The 21,947-nt window shown below is 24.1% G+C and overlaps 25 protein-coding genes and 2 non-coding genes across 27 annotated transcripts; 16 read left to right on the forward strand and 11 right to left on the reverse strand.

Moving 5' to 3' along the window:
- Positions 1 to 26: 26 nt before the first annotated feature.
- Positions 27 to 989, reverse strand: HAN_2g231 (pp1; the record flags this gene model as incomplete). Its single annotated transcript, XM_001712330.1, has 1 exon — positions 27 to 989. One exon carries the CDS (start codon positions 987 to 989, stop codon positions 27 to 29), a length of 963 nt encoding a protein of 320 aa, XP_001712382.1.
- Positions 990 to 1,111: 122 nt separating this feature from the next.
- HAN_2g232 (hypothetical protein) lies at positions 1,112 to 1,600 on the forward strand (the record flags this gene model as incomplete). The annotated part of the gene is made up of 1 exon (XM_001712331.1): positions 1,112 to 1,600. One exon carries the CDS (start codon positions 1,112 to 1,114, stop codon positions 1,598 to 1,600), a length of 489 nt encoding a protein of 162 aa, XP_001712383.1.
- A 169-nt stretch (positions 1,601 to 1,769) lies between these two features.
- Positions 1,770 to 1,967, forward strand: HAN_2g233 (hypothetical protein; the record flags this gene model as incomplete). The annotated part of the gene is made up of 1 exon (XM_001712332.1): positions 1,770 to 1,967. The coding sequence occupies one exon, from the start codon at positions 1,770 to 1,772 to the stop codon at positions 1,965 to 1,967; it is 198 nt and encodes a 65-aa protein (XP_001712384.1).
- A 112-nt stretch (positions 1,968 to 2,079) lies between these two features.
- Positions 2,080 to 2,751, forward strand: HAN_2g234 (hypothetical protein; the record flags this gene model as incomplete). Its single annotated transcript, XM_001712333.1, has 1 exon — positions 2,080 to 2,751. The coding sequence occupies one exon, from the start codon at positions 2,080 to 2,082 to the stop codon at positions 2,749 to 2,751; it is 672 nt and encodes a 223-aa protein (XP_001712385.1).
- A 47-nt stretch (positions 2,752 to 2,798) lies between these two features.
- On the reverse strand, positions 2,799 to 3,032 carry HAN_2g235 (kin(cdc); the record flags this gene model as incomplete). Its single annotated transcript, XM_001712334.1, has 1 exon — positions 2,799 to 3,032. One exon carries the CDS (start codon positions 3,030 to 3,032, stop codon positions 2,799 to 2,801), a length of 234 nt encoding a protein of 77 aa, XP_001712386.1.
- A 60-nt stretch (positions 3,033 to 3,092) lies between these two features.
- Positions 3,093 to 4,697, forward strand: HAN_2g236 (tcpA; the record flags this gene model as incomplete). Its single annotated transcript, XM_001712335.1, has 1 exon — positions 3,093 to 4,697. The coding sequence occupies one exon, from the start codon at positions 3,093 to 3,095 to the stop codon at positions 4,695 to 4,697; it is 1,605 nt and encodes a 534-aa protein (XP_001712387.1).
- A 93-nt stretch (positions 4,698 to 4,790) lies between these two features.
- HAN_2g237 (hypothetical protein) lies at positions 4,791 to 5,189 on the forward strand (the record flags this gene model as incomplete). The annotated part of the gene is made up of 1 exon (XM_001712336.1): positions 4,791 to 5,189. The coding sequence occupies one exon, from the start codon at positions 4,791 to 4,793 to the stop codon at positions 5,187 to 5,189; it is 399 nt and encodes a 132-aa protein (XP_001712388.1).
- A 246-nt stretch (positions 5,190 to 5,435) lies between these two features.
- HAN_2g238 (hypothetical protein) lies at positions 5,436 to 5,582 on the reverse strand (the record flags this gene model as incomplete). The annotated part of the gene is made up of 1 exon (XM_001712337.1): positions 5,436 to 5,582. One exon carries the CDS (start codon positions 5,580 to 5,582, stop codon positions 5,436 to 5,438), a length of 147 nt encoding a protein of 48 aa, XP_001712389.1.
- A 527-nt stretch (positions 5,583 to 6,109) lies between these two features.
- HAN_2g239 (prsS7) lies at positions 6,110 to 7,324 on the forward strand (the record flags this gene model as incomplete). The annotated part of the gene is made up of 1 exon (XM_001712338.1): positions 6,110 to 7,324. One exon carries the CDS (start codon positions 6,110 to 6,112, stop codon positions 7,322 to 7,324), a length of 1,215 nt encoding a protein of 404 aa, XP_001712390.1.
- On the reverse strand, positions 7,315 to 7,443 carry HAN_2g240 (hypothetical protein; the record flags this gene model as incomplete). Its single annotated transcript, XM_001712339.1, has 1 exon — positions 7,315 to 7,443. The coding sequence occupies one exon, from the start codon at positions 7,441 to 7,443 to the stop codon at positions 7,315 to 7,317; it is 129 nt and encodes a 42-aa protein (XP_001712391.1).
- Positions 7,444 to 7,570: 127 nt separating this feature from the next.
- On the forward strand, positions 7,571 to 7,963 carry HAN_2g241 (rps15A; the record flags this gene model as incomplete). Its single annotated transcript, XM_001712340.1, has 1 exon — positions 7,571 to 7,963. One exon carries the CDS (start codon positions 7,571 to 7,573, stop codon positions 7,961 to 7,963), a length of 393 nt encoding a protein of 130 aa, XP_001712392.1.
- Positions 7,964 to 8,347: 384 nt separating this feature from the next.
- Positions 8,348 to 8,995, forward strand: HAN_2g242 (tfIIE; the record flags this gene model as incomplete). The annotated part of the gene is made up of 1 exon (XM_001712341.1): positions 8,348 to 8,995. One exon carries the CDS (start codon positions 8,348 to 8,350, stop codon positions 8,993 to 8,995), a length of 648 nt encoding a protein of 215 aa, XP_001712393.1.
- Positions 8,996 to 9,069: 74 nt separating this feature from the next.
- HAN_2g243 (hypothetical protein) lies at positions 9,070 to 9,723 on the forward strand (the record flags this gene model as incomplete). The annotated part of the gene is made up of 1 exon (XM_001712342.1): positions 9,070 to 9,723. The coding sequence occupies one exon, from the start codon at positions 9,070 to 9,072 to the stop codon at positions 9,721 to 9,723; it is 654 nt and encodes a 217-aa protein (XP_001712394.1).
- A 47-nt stretch (positions 9,724 to 9,770) lies between these two features.
- On the forward strand, positions 9,771 to 9,842 carry HAN_2g244. The gene has a single exon. It is a non-coding gene; the product is annotated as a tRNA-His (tRNA).
- A 3-nt stretch (positions 9,843 to 9,845) lies between these two features.
- HAN_2g245 (hypothetical protein) lies at positions 9,846 to 10,157 on the forward strand (the record flags this gene model as incomplete). Its single annotated transcript, XM_001712343.1, has 1 exon — positions 9,846 to 10,157. One exon carries the CDS (start codon positions 9,846 to 9,848, stop codon positions 10,155 to 10,157), a length of 312 nt encoding a protein of 103 aa, XP_001712395.1.
- A 31-nt stretch (positions 10,158 to 10,188) lies between these two features.
- HAN_2g246 (hypothetical protein) lies at positions 10,189 to 12,858 on the reverse strand (the record flags this gene model as incomplete). Its single annotated transcript, XM_001712344.1, has 1 exon — positions 10,189 to 12,858. The coding sequence occupies one exon, from the start codon at positions 12,856 to 12,858 to the stop codon at positions 10,189 to 10,191; it is 2,670 nt and encodes an 889-aa protein (XP_001712396.1).
- Positions 12,859 to 13,120: 262 nt separating this feature from the next.
- Positions 13,121 to 13,846, reverse strand: HAN_2g247 (bystin-like protein; the record flags this gene model as incomplete). Its single annotated transcript, XM_001712345.1, has 1 exon — positions 13,121 to 13,846. One exon carries the CDS (start codon positions 13,844 to 13,846, stop codon positions 13,121 to 13,123), a length of 726 nt encoding a protein of 241 aa, XP_001712397.1.
- A 35-nt stretch (positions 13,847 to 13,881) lies between these two features.
- Positions 13,882 to 14,814, forward strand: HAN_2g248 (hypothetical protein; the record flags this gene model as incomplete). The annotated part of the gene is made up of 1 exon (XM_001712346.1): positions 13,882 to 14,814. One exon carries the CDS (start codon positions 13,882 to 13,884, stop codon positions 14,812 to 14,814), a length of 933 nt encoding a protein of 310 aa, XP_001712398.1.
- Positions 14,815 to 15,193: 379 nt separating this feature from the next.
- On the forward strand, positions 15,194 to 16,420 carry HAN_2g249 (tfIIB-brf; the record flags this gene model as incomplete). The annotated part of the gene is made up of 1 exon (XM_001712347.1): positions 15,194 to 16,420. One exon carries the CDS (start codon positions 15,194 to 15,196, stop codon positions 16,418 to 16,420), a length of 1,227 nt encoding a protein of 408 aa, XP_001712399.1.
- Positions 16,421 to 16,435: 15 nt separating this feature from the next.
- On the reverse strand, positions 16,436 to 17,668 carry HAN_2g250 (prsS6A; the record flags this gene model as incomplete). The annotated part of the gene is made up of 1 exon (XM_001712348.1): positions 16,436 to 17,668. One exon carries the CDS (start codon positions 17,666 to 17,668, stop codon positions 16,436 to 16,438), a length of 1,233 nt encoding a protein of 410 aa, XP_001712400.1.
- Positions 17,669 to 17,751: 83 nt separating this feature from the next.
- Positions 17,752 to 18,348, forward strand: HAN_2g251 (hypothetical protein; the record flags this gene model as incomplete). Its single annotated transcript, XM_001712349.1, has 1 exon — positions 17,752 to 18,348. The coding sequence occupies one exon, from the start codon at positions 17,752 to 17,754 to the stop codon at positions 18,346 to 18,348; it is 597 nt and encodes a 198-aa protein (XP_001712401.1).
- Positions 18,349 to 18,650: 302 nt separating this feature from the next.
- HAN_2g252 lies at positions 18,651 to 18,723 on the reverse strand. The gene has a single exon. It is a non-coding gene; the product is annotated as a tRNA-Thr (tRNA).
- Positions 18,724 to 18,774: 51 nt separating this feature from the next.
- HAN_2g253 (hypothetical protein) lies at positions 18,775 to 19,257 on the reverse strand (the record flags this gene model as incomplete). Its single annotated transcript, XM_001712350.1, has 1 exon — positions 18,775 to 19,257. One exon carries the CDS (start codon positions 19,255 to 19,257, stop codon positions 18,775 to 18,777), a length of 483 nt encoding a protein of 160 aa, XP_001712402.1.
- A 194-nt stretch (positions 19,258 to 19,451) lies between these two features.
- On the reverse strand, positions 19,452 to 19,742 carry HAN_2g254 (rps10b; the record flags this gene model as incomplete). Its single annotated transcript, XM_001712351.1, has 1 exon — positions 19,452 to 19,742. One exon carries the CDS (start codon positions 19,740 to 19,742, stop codon positions 19,452 to 19,454), a length of 291 nt encoding a protein of 96 aa, XP_001712403.1.
- A 49-nt stretch (positions 19,743 to 19,791) lies between these two features.
- Positions 19,792 to 20,178, forward strand: HAN_2g255 (rpl26; the record flags this gene model as incomplete). Its single annotated transcript, XM_001712352.1, has 1 exon — positions 19,792 to 20,178. One exon carries the CDS (start codon positions 19,792 to 19,794, stop codon positions 20,176 to 20,178), a length of 387 nt encoding a protein of 128 aa, XP_001712404.1.
- A 269-nt stretch (positions 20,179 to 20,447) lies between these two features.
- On the forward strand, positions 20,448 to 21,200 carry HAN_2g256 (fet5; the record flags this gene model as incomplete). Its single annotated transcript, XM_001712353.1, has 1 exon — positions 20,448 to 21,200. The coding sequence occupies one exon, from the start codon at positions 20,448 to 20,450 to the stop codon at positions 21,198 to 21,200; it is 753 nt and encodes a 250-aa protein (XP_001712405.1).
- Positions 21,201 to 21,222: 22 nt separating this feature from the next.
- On the reverse strand, positions 21,223 to 21,831 carry HAN_2g257 (hypothetical protein; the record flags this gene model as incomplete). Its single annotated transcript, XM_001712354.1, has 1 exon — positions 21,223 to 21,831. One exon carries the CDS (start codon positions 21,829 to 21,831, stop codon positions 21,223 to 21,225), a length of 609 nt encoding a protein of 202 aa, XP_001712406.1.
- Between the last annotated feature and the right edge of the window lie 116 nt (positions 21,832 to 21,947).

Here is a 21,947-nt window from a genome sequence, read left to right on the forward strand (position 1 = left end):
AACTTTGTTTTACGAAAATTTTATTTCTAATTTATTTTTTTCTTTCTTTCTGGGGCAACTTTTGACTCAGAAGGTTTTAAAATCCTAAAACCACATAAAAAATTTTCTTTTACTATCATTACAGCCCCTGCATTATTAAATTCTCCGCAATAATTTGGTGCTGAAAATACGGTTACCAAACCCCGAGAGCCAAAAAATTGGTACCCATTTTCGATAACCTGATGAGCTCTACAGATTAAATCTAACTTAAATTTTTTCAAAAAATCAAAAACTACATCTTTTCCAAAAACAAAAGAAATTCCTCGATCATTTTTTTTCCAACCTTTTATATTTTCCTCTGGATCGGACCAAAGTAAATCACATATCAATCCTTGATCGGGTATTTCAGTTGGTCGTTTTATGGATTTTATTTGTTGAAATGAAGATAGTTCTGGAGATATTCCCCCGTGAGAACAAAAAATTTTCCCCCCAATTGTTGCTGCTATAGGTAAATAGTTAAAAGTTTCACAAAAAAGTTTCCAAATTTTAACACTATATCTTCTTCTGCATTCATCAAAAAATCCATAAAGTCTGTTGATCATTGCTGATTCATGGTTACCTCTCAAAATAAAAAAACCAAGAGGATATCTAATTTTAAAAGCAAACATTAATGAAATTGTTTCAATAGATTGTTTTCCCCTATCAACGTAATCGCCCAGAAAAAGATAGTTTGAATCCGGTGGATACCCTTCAAATTCAAATAATCGGAGCAAATCATAATATTGACCATGGATGTCCCCGCATACTTTAATTGGTGCTTTTAATTCTAAAAAAATTTCTTGTTTACATAATATTTTTCTGCATTCGATATTTAAAAATTGAATTTCTTTTTCAGTAAGCTGAATATATTTTTTTATTGTTTTATTTTTTTTTGGAATTAGTTTTAAAATTATAGAATCTAAAAACTGATTTTTCTCCTCCTCTTCTTTAGAAAAAGCGAGATTAGGCATTGGAAATTTTTTTGATCAATTGGTTTTATAATTTAACTAAAGTTTTTATTATTTATATTTAATTTTTTAAATTAATACTTTTTTTTAAAAAAAATTTACTTTTTATTAAGAAATTAATCAATATGTACGCCTTTCAGAGATTTTTAGAAATAAATAATTTTTTATTTACTAATGAATTGATATACTGCGAATTTTTTCTATTAAAAAATAATTTTGGGGGGGAGAAAATGATCTTTTATAAAAAAAAAAAAAAAAAAATCCCTATTCAATTGCCTTTTTGGATGGCAAAAATTTTTAACGTTTCTTCCTTTTGTAAAATATTAATTCCATTGTGTTTTTCCTCAAGCCAAATGAAAAATTTTTTTAACGAAACAAAAAACTTTGATTTTGAATTTTTTTCGGGAAAATTTTTTTTTCTAGGTTTAAAATTAGCACAATTAAGTTATAAAAAAATTTCAAAAAAAATTTTAAAGAGTTTATTTTTAAAGCGGTTTTCAGAACTTCTAAGGAAAATTAGAGGATTTTTTCTTTCTAAAAAAAAAAAAAAATCGAAATCAAAAAACTTTGGAAATATTGAAAATTTTATTTTTTCTAATTTAACCGGCTTTTAAATATTTAAAATTTTTTTTTAGGTTTAAAAAAAAATAATTTTCAGTTTTTTTAGTTTAATGGAATTAAAGAAAAAAAGGTAATTTGAAAAAACTGAAATGGTCAATCAATAATAAAAATTTTTTTTAAATTTCAAAGAAGCCTCAAAAAAATTTTTTTTATATCCAACATATGAAAAAAATTATTAAGGGAAATTTGGTAAAAGGGGATAACTTAGTAATAAAATTTATTTTAAGACTTAATTTTCAATTAGAAAATATAAATTTTTTGATTTATATTTTGGGATCAGATCAAATTCTTATAAAAGATTGGGCAAAAAAAATTGTAATTTATGCTTTAAATAAATTATACAGAAAAAATCTTTTTTAAAATTTAATACTGTTTATTTTTTTTTTTTGTAAAAATTCAAAAAAATTTCATATAAAAAATATTTTTTTTTATAATAAAATATTTTTCCATTTTTTTTATTAATATTATAAAAATGAAATTTTTAATATCATTAAATAAACCAAATCCAATTAAAAAAAAGATTAGCTTTTTTCCCACCAAAAAAAAAAATATAAATGAAAATAAAAAAAATAAAACCATAACTTCGGGGAAAAATTTTTCAAAATTTGCAGCTAATTTAAAAAAATCTGCTTTGATTTTAACCTTTTCAATTGCTGAAATTATTAACGGAAACAAAATGATTAACAATGCTAACTTATCTAAAGTTAATGCTGCTGAAATTAATTTAACCAATTTAAGAATAGTAAAAGAAGATCTTTGTTATGAAGGGTTTCTTTTTTCAAAAAATACCACTCGAAGAACAATGGTTGAAGAAGAAATTCGCGAAATCGAAGATGAAGAATTTCGTTATAGAAATTGGAAAAATGCTCAAGTCGGTATTGCTATTGGAGGATCTGGAATTGGAATGTGGTTTGCATACAAAGGGCTTCATGTTTGGGAAAAATGGATGAATGAACAAGAACAAAAGGATATCGAAGAAGAGATAGAAATGACCGGAACTTATATAGACCCCGGAGCTGGAAATGTCGATGCTTCTATTGATCCATTAACCGGAAAAAAAATCGTAATTAGTGAAAAAAAAGATCAAAAAAAAGAAGATGGAGAAAATAAAACCGAAAAAAATAATGATAAAGATAACGAATAAATGGTCTACGGCTACCAATAAAATCATTTTTAATTTTTTTCCCTTTTTTATAATTTTTTTTTTAGTTCCCGTCTAAAAAGTAAAATATGAGGTTCAGGCGGATGAATAGAATAGTGAATCCACCCTTTTGATTGTTGGATTCCGTAACTTCTCCATTCTGCTTCGGTCAAAAGTCGGTTTGGAGGGATTAACTTTAATAAATTCGGAGGCAAAATAACATGGCGATATTCATAAACGCAATCAAAGTATTTTTCAGAATATTTAATTTGTTGTGTTTGCATTAATTTTATTATTGGCCCAATTTTTTTAACAACCTGTCTTTTTTCTCTTAAAAACTTTTTATGGATCAAAACGAAAATTTTAGGAAATTTACAGGTAAAGAAATTCGAGCTGAAAACATAAAAGAATGTATTGAAGTGGCTGAATTAATAAAAACTTCTTTAGGACCAATAAGTTTTGATAAAATGATAGTGGACGAAGTTGGCGATATAACCATTACTAATGACGGAGCCAATATTTTAAAAAGACTTGATATAGGCCACCCAGCAGCCAAAATTTTAGTAAATTTATCAGGTCAACAAGAAGAAGAAGTAGGAGATGGAACTACTAGTGTGGTTTTAATTGCTTCTGAATTATTACAAAGAGCCGAATTATTGATGAAAAAAAAAATACATCCTTCAGTTATTATTTCTGCTTTTCGATTAGGTATGTGTCATTCTTGTTCTTTTATTCGTGAAAAATTAACTTTATCATCACAAACGATGAATTTAAATAGGCTATTAAATGCAGCCAAAACCAGTTTATCGAGTAAAATTTCGGGAATTAATGCCAAAAAATTTTCTACCATTGCTTTGCAGGCTGTTAAATCTGTTCAGGTATTTGAAAAAAATAAAGAAAAATTTCGCTGTCAAATAAAAGCCATAAATTTTGTTAAAATTATGGGAAACAGTTTAAATAAAAGTCGGTTAATTGACGGATATATATTTCAAAATCAAAAAGTTTCTCCGATGATGGGGAATGTTTCTCCTACTCGAATTGCTTTTATTAATTTTGATCTTCGTCGGTCTCGGTTGCCTATCGGATTTAAGATTGAAAACAAGAAAAGCACAGAAATAGAAAAAATTTTTAAAAAGGAAATAAATTCAGTTAAAGGCCAAATTCGAAAAATTTTTGAATCTGGGGCAAATTTAATTATTACGACTAGAGGAATTGAAGAAGAATTCATTAAATATTTTTTAAAAAATGGAATTGGTGCAATAAAAAGAGTTTCCTTTGAAGATTTAAAGAGAATAGCAATGGCTACAGGGGGGAAAATTCAAAATTCATTTAGTGAGATGACTTTTAAAAAAGGCTTCGATGGTTTGTGGTTGGGAGAAGCAGAAGAAGCTTTCAGTCAGGAAATTTCTTTTTCCGAAATTTTTATAGTTCGAGGATGTCGTTTTAGTCCCGCCGGAACTATTTTTTTGAGAGGTGGAACAGAATATTTGCTCGAAGAGCTTTCTCAATCTCTTTTTGACGCAATTTTCATTATTAAACGGGCAATTGAAGGAAATAAACTTGTTTCAGGTGGAGGAGCGGTCGAAACCGCTTTATGCACTTCGATTCAAAGTCTTTCTAATTCGATCTTAAGTAGAGAGCAATTACCTCTTTTAGAATTTGGCGAAGCCCTAATGATAATACCAAAAATTTTAATTAAGAATGCAGGTTTAGATAATATGGATATTTTAAGTAAATTACGTATTTTACATGAAGCTTCCTCAGAAAAAAAATTTTCTGATTACCGTTTTTTTGGTCTTGATTTATCCAAACAAAAAATTCAAAATAATCTATATAGAGGGATCGTTGAACCTGCAATAAATAAAATAAAAAGTATTCAAATTGCAACCGAAGCAGCAATAACAATTTTAAGAATTGATGATTTTATTAATTTAAAAAAAAAAAAATGAGAAAAAAATTTTATTTGCAATAAGCTTTTTTTCACATAAAAAGTTTTTTTTTAGCTAAAAATTTTTTATAAATTTTTTTTTTTAAAAAAAAAAATGAAATTATTGGAATCAGAATTTTTTAAAAATTCTTTTATTAAAAAAACTTCTGAAAAAAAATTTTCTAATTTATCTTTTACTCTACAAGTTTATTTTGATCTTTGCTATTTTCGAGGATGGAAAGGCGTTAGAATATTTTACTCTAGAAAAAAACAAAATTTTTTCGTGTTGGCAATAAATCCCAAAAAAAACCAACAATTGGAAATTTTTTTTCCTTACAAATCAAATTTCAAAATTAATTTTTTAAATTTATTTGATTTATTTCAATTTTTTATTTCAAAAAAAAAATTATACTTACGGTTTTTTAATATTGCGTTGGTAGAACAAGATAGTACCATAACTTATTACAGGGTAGTTTCAAATTTTAGCAAAGCTAGTGGTCCTATTGGAAAATAATTATTTTTTTTGATTTAGTTTTTTTTTTAACAAAAAAAAAATTAATTTTACTTTTTTTTTCTAACTACAAATCACCCATTAAGTCTATGGAAATTTTGTTTTTTTTTTAATTTTCCGTTTACCTGTAATTCGATAATTTTTTATAGTTAATAGAGGATCATATAAGTTATTTTACCTTAAAAAAATTTAGGGAGTTCTAAAAATTTTAAGGTGAATTTCAGCCAAAGGATAAACACAATTTTAATTTTAACTTTCAATAAAAAAAAAAATTTTTTGTAATGTCTCCTCGTCTAAATAAAACACAAAATCCGAAAACTCTTCAGAAAAACCGGAGAAAAAATAGGATCTGTTTTTTTTAAAGAAAAAAAAGAAAAAAATCTTGGAAAGAATCATTAAATATTATAAAAAAATTCCAAAAGAAAGTTGACTAAAAAAAATTTTTTTCAGTCTTTAAAAAAATTCCTATTTAAAAAGAAATCGAAATTTAAGTTAAAAAGAGTGTGATATTCTCGAGTTCCCAAACCAATGTTACTAAAAGGGATAGTGGCAATAACTTTTCATTAATGAAATTAACATTTTTTTTTTAGCTAGATAATAAATTTTAATTTCGAATCTTTCTTAACAATTCTGTTTTCTCTATTTTACAAGGTTTATATAAAGAATTGATGAAAAAATAAATAACAAAAAACAATTTAATTATTTTTTTGTAATTTTTTATTTATTTCTTGAATAATTAAAATATTCATAAATTATTATTATCCATTGAAAAAAAGCAACAAAGGATTTTCTCATTTGGACAAAACGACATTCTGGACTATTCGGTTTTTTCCAAGGATCTATCCTTTTTGTTATAAAAATTTTTAAATAAAAATTTATTTATAAAAAAATTTTTATTTAAAAAAAAAAGAAAAAAAAACGAAATGAATACTCCCTTTTCTTTAAATTACTTTTCTAAAAGCAATATTCATGTTGCTTTTCATGAAATAAATCAAAAACTTAAAAAAAAAATAGATTTTTTAATGGAAGAAATCGATGATTCTACAGGTTTAGCCCCCATTTCAACATGGTCACTTGCAGAAGACAATTTAAGAATTGATGAAAATAAAACTCTTCAAATTGCCCAATGTAACCAAATATTGAAAGGAATTAGAAATCAAATAATTTTTGTTATACATCTGAAAAATGTTGGGAAATTTTTAGTAAATTTGGGTGACCAAATTTCTCCTACTGATATTGATGAAGGAAGTAGAGTTGCCGTAGATAGAGCAAAATATCAAATTCAGATAACTTTGCCTTCAAAAATTGATCCTCAAGTTTCAGTAATGGCAATTGAAGAAAAACCCTTCGTAACTTACAAAGATATTGGAGGTTGTAAATTTCAAATAGTAAACATAAGAGAAGTTGTAGAATATCCTTTACTTTATCCTAAAAAATTCACAGATCTTGGAATAGAAGCGCCAAAAGGAGTGATGTTATATGGACCTCCTGGAACCGGAAAAACATTAGTTGCTCGTGCTGTGGCAAATCGAACCGATTCTTGTTTTATAAAAGTAATTTGTTCCGAATTAGTTCAAAAATATATTGGAGAAGGAGCTCGTTTGGTTCGTGAATTATTTCAATTTGCCAAACGAAAAACTGCTTGTATTATTTTTTTTGATGAGTTGGATGCAATTGGAGGGTCGAGATTCGATGATGGAAGTGGAGGTGATAATGAAGTTCAAAGAACGATGCTTGAAATAGTTAATCAGCTAGATGGTTTTGAAAACCGAGGAAACACCAAAGTTTTAATGGCCACTAATCGTCCAGACACAATTGATCCGGCATTGACAAGACCTGGGAGAATTGATAGAAAAATAGAATTTGGATTACCTGATTTAGAAAGTCGTGCTGAAATTTTAAAAATCCATTCTTTGAAAATGAAATATGACTCTAATTTGCGTTTTGAAATGCTCGCGCGATTGTGCCCCTATTCTACAGGTGCAGATTTAAGGAGTATTTGTACTGAAGCAGGGATGTTCGCTATAAGAAAAAATAAAAAATTCGTTAATGAGAAGGATTTTTTAAAAGCAATTAATAAAGTGATTAATGAATACGCCAGATTTAGTGCAACTCCAAAATATCTTAATTATAATTGATTAAGCATTCTTTTTTTAACAAAACAAAAAAATTTTAAAAACCACAAAAATTCAATTTTATATAAAAATTCTACTAAAAAATTTTTTTTTTTTTTTTTTTTTATAAAAAATAAAACCATTTAATTCTAAAAAAACTTAAATTTTTTTATAAAAGAGGGTTTTTTTTTAATTATTTATAAAAAAAGTCTTAAAAAAAATTTCATCAAAAAATAGTTTTCCCTCCATTGTTAAAAATAAGTTTAAGACATGTCAAAAGTAAATTTATTAGCGGATGCATTAAAAACTATTTCAAATGCTGAAAGATCGGGGAAAAAACAAGTACTCATTCGCCCATGTTCTAAAATAATTATCAAATTTTTACAAGTAATGCAAAGCAATGGTTATGTTGATAAATTTACATTTATTGATGACAATAGATCAGGAAAAATTGTAGTTAACTTACTAGGAAGAATAAACAAATGCCGAGCAATTTCACCTAGATATGATATTAAAATAAAAGATTCGGAAAAATGGATTTCCAATATCCTTCCCTCCAGACAATTTGGAATAATTGTTTTATCAACTTCCTATGGAATTATGGGACACAAAGAAGCCTTCTTAAAAAAAACAGGTGGAAAAATTTTAGGGTTTTTTTATTAAAAAATTCATCATCTGGTAAATCGAAATTTTTTTAACAATTCTAAAAATTTTATTTTTAATTTTTTTATAAAAAAAAAGTAAAAAACAGTTTTTTTTTTTCTCAGTAAAAAATAAAAAGTTTAATAAAATAGCTCCTTTGATAAAATTAAAAAAACTTAATCAAAGCTTTTTAACTTAGGTAGGGTGTAAGATTAGGACCTAAATTTAATTCAAAAAAAATTTAATCAATCCAATCTGATGTTGAATCAAAAATCCTAAATAGTTATAAAAAAAAGTTTTTTAAGTTTAAATTTACGCCAACACTCCGCAATTTTATTTTCCTCATTAAAAATTATAATTTTTCCCGAAACAAATAAAAATTTCAAGCCTTTTTTTAAAAAAAAAATGTCTAAAAAATATAAAATTCCCGAATCAATTTCTTTCTTAATAAAAACAACCATACGTGCTTTTTATTCCGACTCTCATATTGTTGCAATAGATATTATCTTAAAATCCGGCTATGCTTCAGAATTTACTCTTGCAAAAGAAATGAGAATTGGTTTGGAAAAAATAAGAATGATTACAAATAGTTTACATATAGAAAAATTCATTAAATTTGAGGATAGACTTTTTAAACAATTAAAAATTACGAAAAATAAAAAGGACAAAAATTTTTATAGAAAAATTTACAAATTAAAATATTGGTATATTGATTATAATTTTTTAATTTTCAACTTAAAAGAAAAAATAAAAAATATTCTCCTCAATCAAAAAGCCGAGAAAAAATCTGGGCAAAATTTTTTTCTAATTTGTCCTAGAAAAATATGTAAAAAAAAATTTTTTTTAGTTGATTTACCAGGTCTGACATTTAATAATAATAGTGGAAAATTCATTTGTGATAACTTCTTGAATTTAAAAGTTATTTGCGGAGCTCAATTGGAAGAAAATAATAAAGAAAAAGACATCAATACCCAAGAATTAAAAAAAGAACGAGAAAAAACAATTAATGAATTAAAACCTTTAATTAACTTGCTTTTTCTTTCAAACAATTAATTTTCCTTTAAAAAAAATTTAAACCAAAATTCTACAAATCTGTCCTAAAAAAGAAAATTTAAATTTTTTTTTTTATGAAAATGAAAAACTCCCCTTTTTTTTTAAAAAATTTTTTTATTTATGTTGAAATTTGGATAACTTTTTTATTTCATTTTTATCTTAATTTTTTCTTTAGATTTTTTTTTGATTATAAGAAAGTTTTTCTTCTTCTTCAAAAACTTTTAAAAATCTCAAAAAAAAAGAACCAAGTGTTTAAAAAAAATAATAATAATAATTTAGAAAAAATTTTTTTTTGGAAAAGATTTAAAGAGATTAAAATTAAAAAGTGTTCCGTACATAATTCTGTTTTGAAATTAAAAAATTTAGAATTATTTGAAAAAAAAAAAAAATATTGTTTTTTTTTAAATTATACCAATGAATTTAAAAAAAAATGGGAAGAGATAAAAACTCTGGATAATTTAATAAAAAAATTTACAGAAATGGAAATAAAAAGAAAAGAACACAGAAATCGGGTTTTAACTTTTTTTGATAAAAAAAAGACAAAATTTTTGAAAAGATGGATCCTTTTTTTGCCTTTAAAAACTTTTGGGAAAAATTTATTTTCTGTTAACCTTGTTTCAAATAAATCCTTAGAGTTTAAAAAAAAAAAAAAAAAAATTCAAAATTTATTAAAAAAGTTAAGAAAAAAGGTTTTTTATAACAATCCAATTATTTTACAACCTTTTTAATAATGAAACCTATAAAATTAAAAAAAAAATTTTTTCGCCTATAAAAAGCTGCAATAGTTCAGTGGTTAGAATATCACGTTGTGGCCGTGGAGACTCTGGTTCGATTCCAGATTGCGGCAAAAATGAAGGTAAGGAATAATTTTGAGAAATTTTTGTATTTCTTTCTTAATAAAAAATACGAAAAAGAAAAAATTGAAAATTTTTTTGAAAAATTGACTGATGATTTTAATATTTTTAAAAAAAAAAAGAATAAAAAAATTAGTTTAAAAGAAGAATATTTAGGTAAAGCTGTTTTTTTAAAAACTCAAAAAATAATTAGGATTTTTAAGAATTGGAATATTTCCCAAGAATACCCAAAAAAAAAATTTTTGTTAAAATCAAAAAAAAAAATGATCATTTTACAAAAAAAATTGATAGATAAAATAAATTTTTAAGGGATTAAACAGAGAGAAAAATTTAAGTAAATTACACTTTTAAAATTGTAATTTTTTGAAAATTAATTTTATGAATGTTAGTTGTACTGTACTCTTTTAAAAAAAAATAAATTTTTTTTCGAAAAGTCTCAAAATCTTCGATTTCGAAATTTTTTTTTAGATTTAAAAAACTAAATCTAAAAATATCTTTTGTATTTTTTTTGAATTTTTTAAAATTATTTAATTTCAAAGCCATAATTGCTTTACGAATAAAAATTCCTTCGAAATTTTCCAAAGATCGATTTTCGTTTTTCAAACTGTTAAAAACCCATTTTAAATTCTCCAGAAAAAATGTAAAAGTAATAATTTCCTTTTTATTGGAAAAAATAACATAAAATAAAAAAGAAAAAAAATTTCTACAAACTTTATTGCTTTTTTTTTCGTAACTTTCAAAAGGAATTTTTTTTATTAATAAATTGATTAGTCCAACATTCAGAATCGTAAATTTCCAAAAAGGAAGCTGGTTTATTTGGTCAAAACAAATCTCAATAATATGAGGAATAAATTTTTTTGGGTCTTCCAAAAAAATAAGCACAGTTTCAAAAAACCTATTGGCTTCGAAGATTAATCCATAATTTTTAATAAGTTTTTCCCAAATTGTTAAAACCGTTATTACTTTATTTTCTCCCAAAACTTCATTTTTTTTTTTTAAAAATTTATTTAGAAATTTAATCAAAGAGTTTAATAAAATAGGGTTTCCCCATAAAAAAGGGTTATCAAGACCTTCGAATAAATAATCGTAAAAAATCCAAAAATTTGGTTCATTTTGGTCAAATTTTAATATAGAGAAAATTTCAAAAACAAAAACTAAATTTTCATTTGAACCAGAGTTCAGAATTTGATTGATAAGATACCAAATTTTTTCAAAAAAAATTTTTCTTCCAGATTCTTTTTGGAAATAATTGAAAATAAACATGGTTTCAAAAGTATATTGAATTGTTAATTTATTTTCACTTGAAAAAACAAATTTTTCGAAAAAAAAAAAGTCCATAAAATCAAAAATTTCTTGATAAAAAGGGGTTAAAAAAAAATTGTTTATTGAAAAACGCATGAAAATTTTTGAAAAAATTTCTTTGGATTTTATAGAAAATTTTAATTTCCTATCAATCTTTTTTGTGTAGCTTTTAAAGAAATTTTTTTCTTTTTCAATATTTAACATCAGAATTCCACTTCCATCATTTCCACGCAAACAAGTAATTTTTTCAAAAATGTAAAAAAAATGTACGTTTTGGTGATTATTCACTGAAAAATATTTTCTAAAAATCGATTTGATTTTAAATAAAAATCTTATTGGTAATTGCAAACGAAAAAAAGTCAAAAAATCAAGAAAAAAGTTGGATAAAAAGGGCTCTTGGAACATAAAATTTAATTTATTGATTTCAAAAAAATTAATTTTAAAAAGATTTGAAAAAAAAGTTATCCGATTTCCCAACAAATTCGAACCATTCAGTTTTTTAAATAAGAAAAAAAATTTCAAAAATATATATGTATGATTATCTTTTTTTTCAGTAAAATATTTAAAAAAAAAAAAAAATTCCCAAAGGATTTTTTCCCTAATATTGATAGAAATAGAATTGACCAATTCTATCGATAAACTTTGTTTTGTTAAATAGTTTAATTTTTTTTCAAATAAAAAAAAATTAAAATAGTTTAAAGTAAATAATTTTTTTTTTTCCGAACTAATTATTAAGGAATAAATGAAATGGAAATAAATGCTCATAAGATTTTGAAATTCCAGGGGAACTAGAAAATGAATAGATCTATTCAATGAACAAAAAAAGATTAAAATATTACCTAATTTTGTGTTTCTGACAGAATTATTTTTACAGAGTTCAAAGGTACAAAAAATTGGAATAAAAATAGCTAATTCTTCTTCAAAAACATGAAAATTGTCAATAATAAGTTGAAAAAAGGCTTCCTTTAATTTTAAATTCTCAATTTTAAAAATTTTTTTTTTATTTTTTTTTTTAAAAAACAAAAAAATAAAAGAAGAAAAGGTTCTTCGGAAATGAATTTTGGTAAATTTTTTTAAAAAAGGTTTATTTACGATGCTAAAAATACTAATTAAACTAAAAAGGCAGTTGAAATTTGATTGGTTGGAAAATAAAAATCGATTTCCAATTAAAATTTTCAAAGAAAAAAGAAAAAAAAATTCAAAAAAACTTGAATCCAAATCAGCAATAAAAGGAAACGAAATTTTAAAAATATTAAAAATATTAATTAAAAATTCGTTTTTCTTTAAAAAAGTAAGTTTTTCCCATAATTTTTTTCCAATTTTAAAAATAAAAAATTTTTTTTGGGGATAATCTTTTAAATAGTTTTCTAAAATTTTTTGATATGAAATTTCGATTTGTGTAGTAAAAATTTTTGGAGCACAAGCAAAAAAATCCAAAAAATTTTCAATAAGTAAATTTTTCTTTTTCAAAGGAATATATGTAAGTTCATTCTTTAAAAAGTTTTTCGAAAATACTAAAAAAAAATAAACCACATCAAACTGTTTTTTTTTTTCGAAAATGAAAAATAAAATAAAAAAAATAAAATTCTTTTTTTTAAAAATTTTTTCAAAGAAACGATCTAAGAAAATTTTTTCTTTACTTTGAACTACAATTAAATTTTCCAGGATAAGGCAAATCGATTTTAAGGATTTTTTTAGTTTTTTCATAAAAAAAAAATAATTCTTTTTTGTAAAATCGAAATATTTTTCTTTCTTTTAAGGAAAATTTGTTATTCTAGTAGAAAAAAAAAATTCAAAGGCTTTCTTAGCTTTCAAAAAAAAAATGAAAATTTTTTATATTTTTTTGGAAGAGAAAATCAAATTTGAAAATTTTTATGATTAAAAAAATTTTCAACCGTTAGTAAACGAACTGATTTTGTTTCAAAATTAATAATTTTTTTAAACCTTTACTTACTTCAATGCTTTGTTCTTACGGAAGAATTTTTAATAGACAACTTTTTTCTTCTATTGAAAAAAAAGCGGAATAATTTTTTATAAAAATCAAGAAACAATTTCGAAATTTTTCCAATTTTATTTTGTTTTTATTGAAAAGGAAAAAATCCATTAAATATTCTAAAATTCTATTCGGTAAATTATATTTTTTCGAAAGAATTCCTCTTAAAATTAGGCATCTAGAATTGGAAAAAAGTTTATCTTTTATTAAAATCAAAACCAAGCACAGAATATGATTAATTGAAAACTTACAATTTGAAATAATTGAAGCCAGAAAAATAGCTTCTCTGGTAGTGCAGTTTTTACTAGAGCAAATTGGTATAATCAAATTGGAAAAAAAAAATTTTTCTTTTTTTGCGGATAATTTAATGGTAAGAAAAAGATGAGGATTAATTTTTTTTTTTTTAAATATTTCTTCTTGAAATCTAGGAACCAATACTAAACAAAAAAACCTTTTTAGTTGATCTTGATTTAATTTTGAAAAAAACATTCGAGTTATTGTAAATAAAGCTTGAAAAGACCATCTATCTGGGCGTGTAAGCCATAAAATTTCTTCAAAATTTTTTAGGATCGGAATAAATTTAATAATTTTTGGAATTTTTCCACTTCGATAAATTCTCAAAAATAATCCAGCTCTTTCAAAAATTTTTATTTTTTTGCTTCTTTTTTTAAAAATATTCAGTTCAGTTTTTTTTGGCTCCATTTTATTCTAAAATTTTAATGAGGCTTCTTTTTTAAATGAGTAAAAATTTTTTATTTTTTCCAAAGATTTCTTTATCTGAAAATTTTTGTGAAATTGGAGGAATTTTTTTTCTTCCTCAAAAAATAATTTGGATTGGCATGAAAAAAAGGAGAATTATTCAAATTTTTTCAGAAGAATTTTTTTTTTTTTTTTGGCTCAATTCAACCTATAGAAATAAAATAATAATCGAAAAGAGTCCCAACCAAACCATTTCATTTTGTGGGTTTTTAAGTTCGTCCTTTAACAGAATAAAATTCTTTTTTCTAAAATTCTATTTCAGATTAATTGTTCCTTTTTATAATTTTTCTCCAAATAAATTTCAATTATTAATTCAAACTGGAAAAAATTCCTGGTTTTCAAATTCTTTTTTATATCGTTTTTTTCTGGAGAAAAATAGCAGTTCTCATTTTAAAAATAAAAAAAAATTTTTCTTTAGTAAAAACAACCTTTTAGAAAATTTTAAATACTTTTTCTTTCTTAAAAAAAAAGTAAATTTAAGAAATTTATTAAAATATTTTGAAACCAATTTAGAAGAAAAACACTTAAAATTTTTAATAAAATTTTCATTTTTTTTTATAAACCAAAAAAAAAAAAAAATTGAAATCATTTTATACGAAAATTTTTTAGGAAAATTTATTTTGGGAAAAACTATTAAAATTGGAAAATTTTTTTTGAAAAATATTCGAATTTTTATATCTTCAATAAAAAAAAATTTAGCTTTTTCCTTTTTTTCTAAATTTTTTTATAATAAATTAATTTTTAAAATTTTTCAAAGGGAAAAGAGTCAAAAAAATTTCTTAATTTTTTCTGATCATTCTTATTTAAAAAAAGGAAGATTAATATCTAAAAAATTGGGAAAAATCATGACAGCCTTAGTTCGACAAAAATCAGGAATTTTAATCATTGTTCCACTAGATTTAAAAAATTAGCTAATTAAAAGCAAAAAAAAAATTTATGAAAAGGAAGATAAAAAAATTCTTGAATAATAAAAAATTTTTTTTGATATTAAAATTTACTTTTTAATTTTTTTTGATTAAAAAATTTTAAAATAAAAAAATTTTTTTGACCCTTTTTTTTATCTCGAAAGCAATTACCAAAACTACTTCTATGAATTTCTTCAATTCTAAAATTTTATATAAAAATGTTTTAACAAGGTTATCATAAATTAGCTTTTTTTTTTGGAAAATCTAAAAAAAATTAATAGGATATAGTTCATTCTAGGATTGTTAAAAGCCATTTTTTTTTGTATTAGATTTATATTTTGGCGGATCAAAAATTTTTTTTTAAGTTTAATAAGTGGTAAAAAAAATGAAATGCATAAAATGTGGAGGTGGGGAAATTAATTTTAATTTTACGGAAGGAAAAATAATTTGCAAATTTTGTGGTCTTTTATTGGAAGAAAATATTTCAAATCCTGAAATCACATTTGAAGGAAAAGATAAAAAAAATTTTTCTTTAAATGGACAATTTGTACGAAACTCTAATATTAATTCATTAAGTTATAAAAACAAATTCAACGATCTTGTTCTGTCAAGTGCTAAACGCAGAATAAATCAAATTTCCCATTCATTAAAACTTAAAGGATCCTTTCAAGATGAAGCTTTTAAATTTTTTATTCTTGCTACTCAACGAGGATTCATTAATGGTCAAAAGTTGCAAAATCTTTGTGTATCCTCTCTATATACTGTTTGTCGTCAGAAGAAAACTCATCATTTGTTAATTGATTTTTCAGATATAACCCAGATTCAAACAAATAAAATCGGATCAGTTTTTTTAAAATTTATTAGAGATTTAAAGATTAATATTCCTGTAATAGATCCTTCCTTGTACATTCAACGTTTTGTTTCCAGATTGCAACTAGGGAATAAGACAAAATTAGTTTCTATGTCCGCTTTAAGATTAATTGCCAGAATGAAAAGGGAATGGGTAAGTACTGGGAGAAGACCTTCCGGATTATGTGGAGCCGCGATTCTTTTAGCTACGAAAATGCATGGTTTAAAAAAAACACAAAAAGAAATTAGCAGCATTGTTCGTATCGGAGATTTTGCTATTCGATCTCGCTTGAGAGAGATAAATAAAACTTCGATGAGTAATTTAACAATTAAAGAAATCGATCACGGAGGAGGAGATGATGGTTCTGGAAATTCCCTTTTTGGGTTTTCGAATCTAAAAATCCACCCTCCTTCAATGATAAAGATTTTGGAAAAAAAAATTTTTAAAAATTCAAAAATGAAAAAATCAAATAACTCTATCGATTTTGATAAAATTCCATTCTTCCCAAAAAAAAAAGGTTATGAATTAAAAAAAAAAAAAAGAAAACTGCAAAAAAAAAAAGAAAATCTTTCGGTTTTTAAAGAAGCTATATTGTACCTAAATTCGGTTTACGAAACTACAATAAAAGAAAATATATGGAACGAATTAAATGTAACATATCTTTGTTCTCATTCCATTGTTGCTCGGGCTCAAAAAGAAAAGCCTTTTGCTTATTTCCGAATGAATGAATCGATAGGACACTCTACCCTTTCCAAAAATTAGATAAAAAAGTTAAACTCAAGAAAAATATTGTAAAATTTTTTTTTCTTTCATCTGCACTTGTAATAACCCATTCACCAGATCTTCTTGATTTATAATTTTACGCCATGCTCGAATTGCATTCATTCCAGCTTCCACACAAATAGCTCTAAGTTGAGCTCCATTAAAATCACATGAAGCTTCTGCAATTTCACTTAAAAGAATTCTAGGAGATATTTTAAGCTTTCTGCAATGAATTTCTAAAATTTGTTCTCTTGCTTTTTTATTAGGATAAGGAAACTCTATTTTTCTATCAAATCTTCCTGACCGAAGTAAAGCGGGGTCCAAAATGTCAATCCGGTTTGTCGCGGCAATAACTTTTAGATCTTTGTTCGAAGAAAATCCATCAAGTTGATTGAGTAACTCGAGCATAGTTCGCTGGACTTCTCGATCCCCGTTTGCTTCTGAATCAAAGCGTTTTGTACCAATTGCATCGATTTCGTCAATAAACATAATGGCTGGTTTTTTCTCTCTCGCAAGTTTGAAAGCCTCTCTAATCAAACTAGCTCCTTCTCCAATATACATCTGAACTAATTGAGGACCTGCCAATTTTAAAAATGTGGCTTTGGTTTGTGAAGCACATGCTCGCGCGAGTAAAGTTTTTCCCATTCCAGGAGGGCCATGGAGAAGAACTCCTTTTGGTGGGATTATTCCTAAATTTTTAAAATTTTCTGAATGAGTAATGGGTAAAACAACAGCTTCAATTAAATCTTGAATTTGAGTATCTAAACCTCCGATATCTTGATAAGCTTGATTGGGTTTATCTTCGACTTCCATTGTTTTGACTCTAAAATCATAATCAACCGGGAGTTTTTGGATGATAAAATACCGGTCTCTATTTAATCCAACTAAATTATTTACATTTAATTTTTGAAGGTTTAAGAATCCAGAATTTTTTACAAAAATGGTTAATCTACTTGAAGTTTTTAAAATAATTCCGTCAAAGATTTTTTCTTCTTTTTCAAACTTTTTTTGTTTTTTAAAAAGAATTTCAGAAATTGTCCCAATTAAATAAGGTAAATTTAAACTAATTAAAATTTTTTCATCAATTTCTTTAATAGCTTTTTTAATGGAATTTTTTTCATGAAATAATCTTCTATTTTCTAACTTTAGTTTTTTGTTTTTATTTTCGGTATAATGAATTTTTTCAATTAAATTATGTTTTTGTATATTTTTCGGTAAAAAAAATTTATTTTTTTTTTCTAAATTCATTTTCCTCTATATTTAATTTCTGTCTAAGAAATATTATTATTTCAAATTTAAAAAAAAAATATAAAAAATCGGTTTTTGTGATAATGAAAAATATCATATGGATAGAAATTCGACAAACAAAACTTATTTTAATCCGACAAACTTTAATTCAAATGTTAAAAAAAATTAGCGAATTTAAAATGTTTAAAATTATACCAAAAAATTCTTATTGGTTTATTCTTGACATAAATCATGCTCAATTCAAAGATTTAAAAAGTTATATAGAAAAAAGGAAAATTAATTTAGTTTTATGGAACAATCAAAAAAAAAAGGTTTTCATGTATTTTCAAAAAATTTTTAAGAAACCTCTTCAAAAAAAAAATTATCAAAAAATTGGTAGAAATTTTAATTTTATTGATTCGGAACTTTCTTTCATTGATGGATATAGCAAATATCAAATCAACGAAAATTTAAATTTATTGACTTTGTTGGTGGATGAAAATTGTTTCGGAAACTTTTCTTTCTTTCGTATTCTTTTCAATGAAATTTTTCAAAATATTTTTTTTCGCAAGAAAAAATTCCGATTAATTTTCCTCGCATTCAAAAAAATTTACGAACCTTACTCGGAGGGGAGGGGGATTTTAGGTTTAACTTATTTTTTTTTTTTTTTTTTATTTTCCAGGATAAATTATGGTTTCTAAAAAACTAAAAAAAAAAAAAAAAGAATTAAAAAATTCTCATTCAATTCCAAATTTTTAAAAGTGGAAACAAATTTAAGTTTTTTAAAATTTTAAATCAGCCAAAAAAAAAAAAAAATTTTTAAATATAGGAGGGGAACTTTTTTTTAAATTCCTAAATTAATTTTTTTATTAAGAATTAATAAAAATTTTTTTTTTGCTTTTTAAAACCAATTCAGAAACCGGAAATTTTTCATTTATCTTGTTGCTCAATACTGTAAAAAATTATTTTTTAAAAACAAATATTACGGTTTAAGAATTAATTTAGGCGCTAACGAGATTTGAACTCATGACCTTTACATTACTAGTGTAACGCTCTGCCAACTGAGCTATAGCGCCTTTTTAAATGGTTTACTTTATTATTTATATAATTAATTTTAAATTATTTATTTAGTGAGAGACCTGAATATTTTTCATAGTGTTAAACCCAATTCCGATAGGAGTATAATCAGGAGGCGACCAAGTAGCCCATTCCCAAATGCAATAAAACATAACCATTCCAAAAAAAGATGCTTTAGCCTTTATTATTCTCATTTCTTGTGAAAGCGTGGAAAAAACTTTTTTATGATCCAATAAATGTCTTCCTTCGCACCATTGAGCAAAGTTGTAAAAAATGAAGGGAACATTAAAAATTCCAATACCCCACCAACCACGAAGAGTTAATACCCCAGATAAAATAAAATGGGCCAAATATTCTGGAACTTTAAGATTATTAATTTTTTCGCAAATTTCCATTGGACTTACTGTATCTGTGCTTAAATCTTTTAATAGCTTATATGAACACCCTAGGCAACTTGATATGATTGCCATGCAGAAATATCCTAATGCAGCTAAAAAATTGTTTGATATCGAAGTTCGTTGTTTATTAAACATAATTGTTCTTTATTAAAAAAATTAAAAAAGGCTGTCATATTAAAAAAAAAGAATTTAATAAAAAATAAATTTTCGAAATTTTTTAAATTAAGAAAAAAAAAGTTTTAATTAACTTTTTTTGGAAATAAAATACTCAAGAACTTTACATTTTTTCAATTTTTATCAAATTTTCATTCATGGAAATATGAACATAGCTATTTTAAAACTAAAGGCAAAGTCAATGGTATGACATCTGAGGGGATTTGTAAATAATTTCTCAAAAATTCTATTCCTCTATCGTTTAATATAAAATAATAATATTTCCAACAAAAACTTTCTTTTACAAACCCTTTAGAAACTAGACTTTTTAATAACTTTATAACTATAATACTTTCAATTTGTTTTTCTTTCTCTAAAAAAAATTTTTTTTCTTTTTTAACCACTAAAAGTCCATCTTTAAATAGTTGAGTGTAAATCAGTTTTTTATCTTTTTTTTTTATTATCATATTTATTTTTTAATTTTGTGATGCAATTCCGATTTTTAAATTAATTAAAATGAAGTTTAATCCTAATGTCACAAAATCAAGAAAAAAAAATCGAAAAAGATATTTTTTATCATCGTCTCAAGAAAAAAGAAAAATTATGTCATCCCCTTTAAGCAAAGAGCTTAAATTAAAGTATTTTATCAAATCTATTCCTATTCGAAAAGAAGACGAAATTTTAGTTGTCAGAGGCTTACATAAAGGTGAAATCGGAAAAGTAGTACAATGTCAAAGAAAAATTTTCAAAATTTTGATTGATAAAATTAATCGAATGAAATCTAACAAAACAAATGTATTTATTCCTATATCTCCTTCAAATGTCGTGATCACAAAATTAATTTTGAATTCGGAAAGAAAAAATTTTTTAGAAAAGAAAAAAAATATAAAAAAAAATTTTTAATCTTTTTAAAATTTTAAGAAATGATTTCTTTTTTCTCTGATTTTAGAAAAACATTGAATTTTTTTTTCTAAAAAAATTTTTTTCCAATATTGAGATTTATTATTTTTTTATTTAATTTTTCCTAAAAAATTTTTTTTTTTTTTTTGTCAATATTTTTTAAAAATTTGTTTTTTTCAGGTTGGTTATGGAAAACTTTTTTTAATTTCTGGCCAGGACAAGCACGGAATTGATTTTAAAATCAAGAAGCCTCGTTTCAAATTTTTTTTTTTATGAATTTGGGGCAATTGGTTATGGGGCCAGCAGGTTGCGGAAAATCGACCTATTGTTTAGAAACTTATAAAAATCTAACAAATCTGAAAAATTCTGTAACCATGATTAATTTAGATCCATCAATTGAAAATTTAGAATACCCAGATTCTATTGATATTCGAGATCTTATAAAAATAGAGGATGTTATGGAAGAATTTTCCTTGGGACCAAACGGAGGGTTAATTTTTTGCATGGAATATTTTATGGATAATCTTGCATGGTTTGACAATCAAATGGATCTTAAAGAAAAGACTAATCTTATTTTCGATCTTCCTGGGCAAATTGAGCTCTATACTCATTGCAGCTTAATTAGAGATTTTGCGAATTATTTGAAAAAGACTACCGAAATAAGTCTGTATAGTATTTTTTTGTTAGATTGCCAATTTATTGGAGATTTGGGAAAATTTTTTGGAGGAACGATTACAGCCCTTTGTTGTATGCTTTCCTTGGAGATTCCTCATTTTAATATTTTGACTAAAATCGATCTAATAAACCATATTCCCTATTCTGTTTTTGAAAAATTTCTATTTCCTTGCCATGAAATTTTTTCTAAAGAATTACATGAAATAATTGATCCCAAATATAGGAAACTAACAAGGTCCTTGGTAAAATTGTTAATTGATTTTTCCATGGTCCAATTTATTCCTTTGGATTTAACCCGACCTGAACAATTAACGAATTTTTTAGATCTTTTAAAAATGCCCATGGAATAATTTTTGAAGATTTTTTCTTTTTTTAAAAAGAAAGATTACTTTTTCGGATTTTACTTAATTTTTCTTTCAATAAAATTAATTCAGCTGCTTGACTAGCATTTTGTTTTCCAAGAAATTGATTTTCTTCTCTTAATTTTTTTTCCCTCTGATCCAAGCTTGCTGCAAAGTTTTCCAAATCTTTCATTTTCTGAATTCTCCTTTGCCGGGATTCTTCCGCAGTTCTTCGATTTTTTAAAATTCTAGCGATTCTTCTTTCTTCATCATTGGTGAAATTTCTTCTTTTTCTTCTTTTCCCATGTGAATTTTCATCATTAGTAGAATTTGTAAAAGAACATGCCTGTTTTTCGGTATTTAAGCTTCGAGAGTTAGCCTGTTGTTCCAATGAAAAAAAATTAAGGTTGTTATTATTTTTTAAATTTGGCAAATTCAAAACTTTTATTCCATTATTATTTTCAAAAAAAAAAGTTCGAGGTAATTTCAAAGATAAACTAAATTTTCGGCTTCTTAAAATTTCAGAAGAGTTTTGATTAATACCCGAACTATTTTTTAAATTTGAAAAAGATGGCATTTCACATAGTAAGATTAGTTTTTTTTCTAAATATAATTGTGTTGTTTCGAAAGTTTTCCACATTATAATTTTTTTTTAAAGAGATAATAAATAAAAAAATTAACCCTTTTTATACTAGTTTTTTTGAAATTTCAAATTTTTTTTAATTTAATAAAATCATTTTTTTTTTCTCTATCCAA

Source organism: Hemiselmis andersenii, chromosome 2 (assembly GCF_000018645.1).
Source record: "Hemiselmis andersenii chromosome 2, complete sequence; nucleomorph".
NCBI lineage: Eukaryota > Cryptophyceae > Cryptomonadales > Hemiselmidaceae > Hemiselmis > Hemiselmis andersenii.